Source organism: Podarcis filfolensis (assembly GCF_964270895.1).
Source record: "Podarcis filfolensis genome assembly, chromosome: 16".
NCBI lineage: Eukaryota > Metazoa > Chordata > Lepidosauria > Squamata > Lacertidae > Podarcis > Podarcis filfolensis.
This window is the reverse complement of record NC_139620.1, coordinates 1554336-1565504: the sequence shown is the minus strand read 5'-3', so window position 1 is coordinate 1565504 and position 11169 is coordinate 1554336. Positions and strand designations below refer to the sequence as shown.

General features: G+C 42.0%; 2 protein-coding genes across 2 annotated transcripts; both read left to right on the top strand.

Moving 5' to 3' along the window:
- Nucleotides 1-479: 479 nt before the first annotated feature.
- LOC310750909 (vomeronasal type-2 receptor 26-like) lies at nucleotides 480-1397 on the top strand (the record flags this gene model as incomplete). The annotated part of the gene is made up of 1 exon (XM_083589309.1): nucleotides 480-1397. One exon carries the CDS (start codon nucleotides 480-482, stop codon nucleotides 1395-1397), a length of 918 nt encoding a protein of 305 aa, XP_083445435.1.
- Nucleotides 1398-2984: 1587 nt separating this feature from the next.
- LOC310750908 (vomeronasal type-2 receptor 26-like) lies at nucleotides 2985-10204 on the top strand (the record flags this gene model as incomplete). Its single annotated transcript, XM_083589308.1, has 6 exons — nucleotides 2985-3202; nucleotides 3933-4224; nucleotides 5194-5790; nucleotides 7738-7965; nucleotides 8314-8440; nucleotides 9303-10204. The coding sequence occupies 6 exons, from the start codon at nucleotides 2985-2987 to the stop codon at nucleotides 10202-10204; spliced, it is 2364 nt and encodes a 787-aa protein (XP_083445434.1).
- Between the last annotated feature and the right edge of the window lie 965 nt (nucleotides 10205-11169).

The window sequence follows — 11169 nt, the reverse complement described above, 5'->3', positions numbered from 1 at the left end:
CCACCTTTCAGTCTATTGCCTCTTGAGGTGAAATGCAAAAGAAGAGCAAGCTACATGTACTCATCCCAGACCCAGCAGCTCAAAATCTTCTATGTGATTGATTGGGCCAAAGTGTGCTTTCTTGCAGCTCTGCAGTACAAAAGAAATTGACAATTGGTGCTGTCAACTGCCTTTGTACAGTTGGTGCAGAATGTTCTTGCTGACAGGGAAAGGGTTAACAGTGGTCCCTGCAGCTGAACCTTCAGCAGTCAGTGGAGACGGCAAGGCTGCCCTTCCCCAGACCAAGAGGAGAAGTAGTTTGTTTCACGCCTGCCCAACAAGAAGTAGTAGGGAAAGACCTATTCATTGACAAAACAGCACCCAGCGCTGCTGGGTTGCTCATCTGTGAGAACATCTTTCAAATATTTATATTTCCATTTTTAACCTGACACCATTCATCCAGGTCTTTCTCATATTTAGATTTGATTATTTCAGACCTGATGTTTTGTTTTCCAGACACGGAGAACTGTTTCCAGTGTCCAGAAGATCAGTTTCCAAATGACGACCAGGATTCATGTAATCCAAAATACATAACCTTCCTAACGTATGAAGAACCTTTGGGAATCACTTTGACCGGTTCTGCTCTTTCCTTGTCTTTCATCACAGCTTTGGTGCTGGGAATCTTCATTATGCACAGGGACACTCCCATAGTCAAAGCCAACAACCGGAGCCTCACCTACGTTCTCCTTCTCTCCCTCCTTCTCTCCTTTCTTTGTGTTTTGCTATTCATTGGCCAGCCTGAAAGTCTCACCTGTCTTCTTCAACAAACCGCATTTGGCATAATCTTTTCAGTGGCAATTTCTTGTGTGTTGGCCAAAACCATCATTGTAGTTCTGGCTTTCATGGCCACCAAACCAGGGAGCAGGATGAGGATGTGGGCAGGAAGAAGACTGTCCATTTCCATTGTTCTTTCCTGCTCCCTTACACAAGTCGCCATTTGCATTGTGTGGCTGGCAATATCTCCTCCGTTCCCAGATTTAGACATGCATTCAGTGACCAAAGAGATTGTATTGCAATGTAATGAAGGATCACCCTTCATGTTCTATTGTGCTCTTGGCTTTATGGGCTTCCTGGCCATTTTCAGCTTCATCATGGCATTCCTAGCCCGGAAGTTGCCTGACAGTTTCAATGAAGCCAAGTTCATCACCTTCAGCATGTTGGTCTTTTGTAGCGTTTGGCTTTCCTTTGTCCCAACGTACTTGAGCACCAAAGGAAAATACATGGTGGCTGTCAAGATCTTCTCCATCTTGGCCTCCAGCTTTGGGATTCTTGGCTGCATATTTTCCCCAAAATGTTATATTATTATACTGAGGCCTGAGTTGAATAACAAGGAGCAGTTAAGAAGAAGGAATCATTGAAGCCACTAAAATTCTATGACTTTAGAAAAGCCATGAGTAAACTTTTGTACTTGGTTCATTTTGAGATGTCTTCCTGTTTTCTTTGTTGTAAGACACTTGGAGCCTGATTGTTTTTGTAGAAGAGCAGCTTACAAATAAAATTATGACTGACTGAATGATCATACTTTTTACAAGTCTTCCCAGGACAGATGTTATACTAACCAGTCTATAATTTTCAGGACCTTAAGGCCTGAATAATAATAATAAATTTTATTTATATTCTGCCCTCCCCGGCCAAAGTCGGGCTCAGGGCAGCTAACTTCAGATATATAACATAAGTATAAAATCAAACAATAATTAAATTACCTCCTAAAAACAGGTCAAAATCAAATTAAAGTCTAATTAGATGGCTTTCCACAGGGTTAGGGTTGGGAACAGTAAATGTTCATCAGGCCCAGCTGTTTACGCTGATCTTATATGGGCCAGTGAGAATACTGGGAGGCCTCTTTCATATTAGTTCTTATACAAAAAGAAAAGGGGAGACAGGCTGAGCCCTGACCAAAGGCCTGGCGGAACAGCTCCATCTTGCAGGTCCTGCGGAAAGATGTCAAATCCCGCAGGGCCCTAGTCTCTTGTGACAGAGCGTTCCACCAGACCGGGGTTGAAGAAGTCAAACTCTTCTTAAGTAAGCTTGGAAGTTTCTACAGTGTATCACTGGGCAGACAATGAATAGTCTCTGGCAGACCTTATAAGGTGGACAACCTCTGGCATGGGAAGAGGTGGAGAGTCTGCTGGGTTGCTGAGTTGATCCTTGCTCTCTAGGTGTCTCATTAGAAATGAACAGAAGTCAGGACTGCAGAGAATACAAACTTAGGGCTGGTTCTCAAAGATATTAAACTCCCTCCACGCACAATATTTTTTCAAGGGGATTTCAAACATCATCTTATTAATAGGGAATCTTTTGAAACTTTTCTGCTACTTTTGAACTCTGGAAAATACCCACAAAATACCCTCATTCCCTCCATTCATATAGACCTCTGAGACCTGCACAGAGCAAGCAGCCCAACTGCACTTTCAAGTATAATGCACCTAGCATGTTATTTGCTTAATGGTCCCTGTTTGTGCAAAGTTGAGAATATAAACATCATCTGCCCCTAACTACTATAGTTACAGCCATCTAGTTTCTTGCTACAAATTGCATCACCTGGGCCCATTAATTTCCATAACACAACTAGGTGATGACATAAACTGGATGATTGCAGCCATCACATCTAAGTGCCTGTAAACCATAATAATGTGATCATCGGCCCTGTAATTATTAACATAAGAATAGAAGACACTTCTCCCCATACAAAGGGACTATGAGCTGCATTATTATTAATGAAAGTAGGAGGATCCTACTAATATCCCTTGTACATTTCCAAGGTATGACGCGATAGCCAGTGCTTGATCAGTCTGATAACAGAGACTTTATCCTGCACCATCTGAGCCACAAACTAGCCCCTAGTGTCTCCTTAAGTCATGCTGTGCAGGCTGCAGTACAGGACTCAGCAAATGATAATGTGGAGGTGGGAGAATTTATGTACAAGAAGAATTATTTCATGCAAGATGGTTGGATTTGTACTATGGCTACCAGTGCTTTTGCCTCAGGTGACATGCAAGATTCCTAACATTGAATGCAGCATCAGTAATCCCCTTCCTATTCTTCACAAGTACTACCAGCCAGGAGATCTCATCATTGCTGGTATTATGTCTCAGATCTACATATTCTTCAACTCAATAGACTTCAGAAAATGTCCTTCTAGTGACCTCTTTGACGACATTGTGTAAGATTTGTTTTCTAAAATCCTCTGATACCACATATTTATTACATTTTCCCTGGAAGAGCCAGGCCCATAGATCAGTGTTAGATCCAGTGAATGGGAGAAGAATGGCAGCTCAACTTTCCCTGCCTTTGTCAAATAATTGCATCATACCTGTAGCTAAGCCACATTAATCATCACCTTCCTTTTATCTTTTTAGTTGTGGCAGCCATGAATCTAACATCCCCAGCCTATTTCTCTCAGCAGCTTAAGGAGCAATTCAAAGCCAGGATCTGCAAGGTGGATCAGCCTGGGCTCAGCCAGCTGAAACTCCTCATCCCAGATCAGACACAGATATATTGATTTAAGTCTCCCTTTCCAGCTAATTGGGAGCTCACCTGGCTCATACAAGGCCAGGGTAAGCCCCCAAAAGGGGAGATGTTCCAGGTGCATAGCAGTGCTGGGGCAGGTGGAAACCTATTCCATACTCCATTGGGTTTCCTTCAAATGACCTAGCATCCCAGTGGAAGCAGCATTAGCAAAAGGGATAGTGTAAGTCAAACTCTTTTTTTAAAAGGCTTAGTCTCCCAGTTTAGTTTAGGGCTGCAATCTGTGTGTGCTAATGTTCTTCCAGATTTCCCTAGATTGAGATAGATTGATCTGTAAAATATCATTAGCTCAGCTGAAGTGTAGCAGATGTCCCATCCAGAAGGAAACGCACTGTGGCACAGCATGTACATAACTATCATTTCAGGATCATGACACAGCTCTACCAACACATCCTGGCATTAGTATTTGCTGTAAAGGAGATCAATGTAAACCCCCAAATCTTACCCAACCTCACCCTGGGCTTCCACATCTATAACAGTCAGTTCAGTCCAAGCTGGACCTATCGTGTCTCCTTGGAACTCCTCTCTACATATGGCAGATACATTCCCAACTACAAGTGTGACTTCCAGAATAACCCCGTAGCAGTCATTGGAGGCTCAAACTCTGAAGTCTGTCTCCACATGGCAACTATACTGAGCATCTACAAGATTCCACAGGTAAAATTCTCCTAGAGCACCTCTCATGGTGTCAAACTACCCAGACCATTGGGTCTTCTTTTGAGGCAAAGGCATGGAACTTTGCAAGTTCTGAAGATCAGCTGTACCTTTACAACTGTCACTGTGTTCATCCTTTTTTGTTTGTTTCCACTTTGCTCTTTCCCCTTATTGCTTAATATATGATAACTGCCATGGAAATAAATGGTGAAGAGCTGGACAGGTATCTTAATATAAATATTTGTGTCTAATTGTGCTGATCTATGCTTGAAGTAAACTGGCTGAGGGACTACAGTAAATATGCCAGTGTGGTGTCCTTCAGATGTGATTGAAATCCAACTTTCATCAGCCCCAGACAGCGTGGTCAGTGCTCATAGATTATGGGAGTTCTAATGCAACAACAGAATATGGTGGAAGCCCTGCTATGCCAGTGAATGTAAGACATGGCACAACCATGAAAGGCAAATGCGCAATTGTTTGAGTAGACTGGCACAACCCTCTTTCAGTTTATACTTTCTGCCACTATAGTTTCACAAGTGAGGACAAAGTGAATTCCTTTGCTAGGATAGTTGGTTTAGAGCAGAGCTTTCCAAACTGTGTGTTGCAACACGTTAGTGTGTCACACGAATGCTCCCCACACTCCTGCCAGGGCTGGAAAAGGGTTAGTTTAAGCTCTGGTTTGCTAGTAAAATTGAATTACTGTGCCATGAAATGATGCATCTCTAAAAAGTGTGTCACCAACAATGAAAAGTTTGGAAAGCTCTGGTTTAGAGAACCAGAATTTGAATTCCAACACTTTCTCTTAAGCTTGAGAAAAACTGAAAAACTCCCAGGTCATCAGCACTCAACAACAACAGCAACAAATCCGAAATCTAGGTTCGATTTTAACTGCTGCCAATACAAGTTAAAAAGTAAACCACCTCACCCTTTTTAAAAAGTATCTCATCTCCTCATTTCCTACCCTTCATTTAGCTCATCTATGGCTCTGCTCCAGTGGGAAAAATGAAAACTGAAGCTGCTTTCTACCACCAAATGTTCCCAAATCTAGTCCATCAGTATGAAGGGATTCTCAAGTTATTGCTACATTTCAGGTGGACATGGACTGGTTTGTTGACTACGAATGACGAGAATGGAGACAGGTTTATACAGAGTGTGGTTCCAAAATTTATCCTGAGAGGAATCTGCTTTGATTTCATGGAAAGATTTCCAACAATTACATATTCTAGCAGTGTTACAGACGTGGTTACAGATGGACTCAAGACATTTAATATTGCCATGAGAAGTACTGTCAATGTGTTGCTCATTCATGGTGAAATTGATTCCATGACACTTTTGAGAGCATTTCCTGAAATGTCAGAATATGAAGGTATACCAATGAAGGCTAAAGGGAAAGTTTGGATCATGACAGTCCAGATGGATTTCACATCACTTCCCTTTCAAAGAGATCTGGACATTGACTTCCTCCATGGTGCTCTATCCTTCACAATTCACTCAAAGGAGGTCTTGGGATTCCAGGAATTTTTTCAGACGAGAAATCCCATCTTGGAAAAAGAAGATGGCTTTATGAAGGTATACTGGGAAAAGGCATTTGCGTGCTATTTCCCTGACTCTGGGGAAAATATGCAGGATGGCAATATTTGCACAGGGGAGGAGAAGCTGGAGACTCTTCCGGGGTCTATTTTCCAAACGAGCATGACTGGCCACAGCTACAGCATCTACAATGCAGTCTATGCTGTGGCACATGCCTTGCATGCCGTACACTCATCTCAATTCAAACACAGAGCAATCGTGGATGGAGGATGGCTGAAGATTTGGAATCAACAGGTGTGGAAGGTAAGATCAGGAGCGCAATAATGCAGGAATGCTCCCCATACCCTTGGAAATAATAAAAAGGGGAAGAATCCAGAGTGTCTGAAAAGCTTCTGTTCTCACCAACTGTGGTTAGCATCTTTTTTCTATATAACAATTATTATTATTTTTTACATATATTATCATTACATCACATTATATTTTCATTAACACACCTTTTGGCTCCAACAAGCCTATGACTTCTCTCCTTCTCGACTAGTGGTCTACCACGTTAAATTTTGTTTCTTGTTATATCCTCTATTTCCTAATCGTGTTATAACTTTTTAACTTACTCAACCTGAATAGGTAATTTTATTATTATTATTATTATTATTATTAGTGGTTCGCATCTAAAGACCAAATTACATGTCTTGTTAAAAACATGATTCCCTGTTTTATGAATCTGTTTTACGTCTGTCAGTAGAAGCTGCCAGGGAGCTCAGTGAGGACTCATCCTGAATGGGGACAGGCCGTTCATCTCACTAACAGGAGTTTGCAGCAGGAGTTTTATTTAATGCCAAATGGCAGCTGCTGCAGAATGGCCTGTGTCTTTTGTATAATTGTTTTTCATGAAAAGATGCACCATATAAAATCTTGCTGAAATTCAGTAAATTCCCAATTACAGTAATGTAATATACAAAGAAAGCATATACAGAAGGTCATTTGTCTGCATTCACTTACTTGAGGACATAAGAAGATCCTGCAGGATCAGGCCAATGACCCATCTACTCCAACATCCTCTTCTCACAATGTCCAGCCAGATGCCCATGGGACCTGATTGCAACAGGGCTCACCCCAATTTTGATTCCTAGAAAAGAGGCACCCTGCCTTCAACCATGGAAGCAGAACATGGAGATGATGGCCAGCAGCCACTGACAGCCTTATCCCCTGTGAATTCTTCAAACCTCTTTAAAAATCCCTTCAGTTGGAGGAGCATAACCCTCCTTTATTCTAAACAAAAATGTAGTAACAAGCCTTACTTGTTCATAAGATGTAAAGGCTGCTTGAAAGGCTGTAACCCTTCCTTCTTCCTTTTCTTGTGATGTGTGGTTGTTACGCATTCTTCTTGATGGAATGAAGGTGATGACAAAGGAGATGGTGGAGATCTGGGGCTTTTAGTGCTTGATAACTACAATTGCATCTACTACTAGTCTTTATAAACCCTTTGTTGAAGGACCCATTCCTCATATCCCTCAAATGGGAAACCTCATCATCAACCTGCTATATCTAGTTAAATTTGGGGACATGGGTGGCGCTGTGTTCTAAACCACTGAGCCTCTTGGGCTTGCCAATCAAAAGGTTGGCAGTTCAAGTCCGTGCGACAGGGTGAGCTCCCGTTGCTCTGTCCCAGCTTCTGCCAACCTGGCAGTTCAAAAGCATACCAGTGCAAGTAGATAAATAGGTACTGCTGTGGTGGGAAGGTAAACAGCATTTCCATGCGCTCTGGTTTCCGTAACGGTGTTTTGTTGTGCCAAAAGCACTTTAGTCATGCTGGCCACATGACCTGGAAAGCTATCTGTAGACAAACTCTGGCTGCCTCAGCCTGAAGCGAGACGAGCGCTACACCCCATAGTCGCCGCACTTAACCATCCAGGGGTCCTTTATCTTTACCTATATAGCTATTAATTACCCTTCTATTCCAATTCTCTTTCCCCCTCCTGAATTTAGCTCAGCCACTGGGTGAGAAGTAGCGTCTTTAATAATAGTGCTGGGGAAAAAGTTTATTTCAACCAAAATGGAGAACTGGAGTCTGCATTTGATATAATGAACTGGGTGACACTCGCAAACCAGTCCATTCTTCAAGTAAGAGTTGGTGGGATAGACCCACAAGCCGCCTTGGGCAAACAGTTCACCATTCATGAGGATGCAATTGTGTGGCCCAGCAGATTTAACCAGGTACAGTTCAGGCCCATTATCTAAAAAGTGTCATGGCAAAACATCTGTCTGCAGTCATCTTCCTTTGCATCTTCATTTATACACTGGCAGGTAGGCTCCCACCCTTTGGAGCATGCCACAAACTGTGCTATTGCTAATTGTATCCGCCATGTTTGCATGTGGCGTGGCAGATGTGAACATGTTTGTTTACATATGTATATGGCTATCTATTTATAGGGACTTGGTGCAATGAAGACCCTGCTCATACAGTTGTCCTAATTGCATGGACCACATAAGGGATGCAGATGTTGGAGTCAGTCTGGGGACACCATGTTTATAGCATATATGTTTCTATGATTTTATCTACAGGCACTGCCCCTTTCTCTTTGTAATGACAATTGCCATTTGGGTTATAGTCGAACCAAGAAGGAAGGGGAGCCATTCTGCTGCTATGATTGCCTTCCCTGTCCAGAAGGGAAGATCTCAAACCAGAAGGGTAAGTAGTATAATGGAAAACTTTCACATATGACTTAATCTCAAGATGTTTAACTATCTCTTTGCACATGCTGTGTTATTTAATTTTACTTTGCATGGGTAGTGCAAAGTGACCCAGCTTCGTCTGGTGGCCCAGCTACGCCCCTATCTGGACAGGGATAGCCTAACTACTGTTGTCTATGCTCTGGTAACCTCTAGGTTAGATTACTGCAGTGCGTTATACGTAGGGCCGCCTCTGAAGATGGTTCAGAAACTTCAGCTAGTGCAGAATTCAGCAGCCAGGTTGCTCAAGGGAACAAGACGGTTTGAGCATATTACACCGATCCTGGTCCAACTGCACTGGCTACCAGTTAGTTTCCGGGCCCAATTCAAAGTGGTGGTTTTGGCCTATGAAACCTTAAATGGCTCAGGATCGCAATGCCTCAAGGACTGCCTCTTCCCATATGAACCTGCCTGGACCCTGAGATCATCTTCTGAGGCCCTCCTTTGTGCGTCTTCTCCTCGAGAGGTCAGGAGGGTGGTAACATGAGAACAGGTCTTCTCTGCAGTGGCTCCCCATCTGTGGAATGCTCTCCCCCCTTTTTTTACAGAACTGGATGGAATTTCCAGGGCTAGTATCCCCTTCTGAGTGGAATCCACAACTAGGTTCCATATCTATGATCTCTGAGTACAGTATCCTGAATATATAATTGCATAAGAAAGACAGAGATATGTTTGTCATACATCTACCAAGAACACATCTTTCTAGGTTTTGTAGAATTAATATTGGCTACCCCAACTAGTGATTATTATTATTTCTTTATTCTTGATTATTCCGCTGTAAACAGGGCTTCATATTTCAAACCTTATGTTTTCTTTTCCAGACATGGATGACTGTTTGCAATGCCCAGAGGATCAGTATCCAAATAATGCCCAGGATTCATGCATTCCAAAAGTCATAAGTTTCCTGTCTTATGAAGAAACTTTGGGGGTGATTTTGGCAATATTGGCTCTTTCCTTTTCATTCATTACAGCTTTAGTGCTTGGCATCTTTGTTAAGCACCAGGGCACTCCCATTGTCAAAGCCAACAACCGGAATCTCACCTACACTCTCCTCATGTTCCTCCTGCTCTCCTTCCTTTGTGCTTTGCTCTTCATTGGCCAACCAAAAACGCTGACATGCCTTCTTCGACAAACTGCTTTTGGCATTATCTTCACGGTAGCTGTGTCTTGTGTTCTGGCCAAAACCACCATTGTCGTTCTAGCTTTCAAGGCCACCATGCCTGGATCCCGAATGAGGAAATGGTTGGGGAAGAGACTGGCTGTTTCCATTGTTCTTGGCTCCTCCCTGATTCAAAGCACTATTTGTACGGTGTGGCTCTCAACCTCTACCCCATTCCCAGATTTCAACATGCACTCAGTTGTTAAAGAAATTATACTAGAATGTAATGAGGGCTCAGTCACCATGTTTTACTGCATCTTGGGCTTCATGGGTTTGCTTGCCACTGTCAGCTTCTGTGTTGCTTTCCTAGCCCGTAAGTTGCCTGATAGTTTTAATGAGGCCAAGTTTATCACCTTCAGTATGTTGGTCTTTTGCAGTGTTTGGTTGACCTTTGTCCCAACCTATCTCAGCACAAGGGGGAAATATATGGTTGCCGTGGAGATTTTCTCCATCTTGGCCTCCAGTGCTGGGTTACTGGTTTGTATCTTTTCTCCAAAGCTCTATATCATTCTGTTGAGACCTGAGTTGAACAACAAGGAACAGCTAAGAAGAACAAAACAATGAAATATTCTAAATTATTTGGCCCTGGTCCATTTTAAATTAGCAATGTGTAAGTGACAGGAATTAAGCCAGGGAGGAATAACTCATTCCTGTGGCCTTTTATACTGAGGGGGAGTGTATTGGCTTTGTTATTATGGTATGTATTTTTATGTTTTTATACTGTAAACCACCCTGTGATCTTCAGATGAAGGGTAGTCTAGGAATCTAATAAAGAAAAATAATACACATGGGCTAAATTGTGCTGTAATTTATTGGACTGAGACCTATGTTGCTGTTGCATTCTTTATTATTTATTTACTGTAGATAAAAAACAATGTGAACTGTGGTTTGGATCTAAACTTACTCATATTTACAATAGCCTGTTTGAAAGAAATGAAACATAGAATAGTCTCACTAATGTACAATATTTATGTTTAATTGACTTCTAAATATCCAGACAAAAGAAAATATATGTTTCTGGATTCAGACTCATAATAGTACTTATCTTCGAGTGAAATAGGCTAAACTACTAAAACTGTCTGGATCAAAACCTTATATTTTTAATCAACAGAAGCAACTGTCTACTTATTTCACTTCCAGAAAAAATAATCCATAATTGTTGCTATAATAGCTTGTGTGGAGAAAAGGTGAGTATTTGTCAGTCTGTTTAAGTTTTGTACTCTGGAAAAGATTTACATGACTTCTGCTGATGTCAGTGTGCAAGTGTTGAAGTTTGAGACATGCGTCGCAGGCCTGAGTTGCTTAAGGCCTGAGCCACAGCAGAGGGATTTGCGTTGCCTTATCCAAAACATTGAAAGCAAGTAATTAGAATCATTTTAATAACCCAATCAGCCCAAGTGAACCTTTCCTCCTCTGAAGACAAGTCAGGATGTTTCTTTGCTATGTAACCAATGTAATGGAAATCATTGTATCCTGCTCAATACACAGTGTGTATGAGAAGGAAATAGGGGCAAAAGTCTGGATCACAA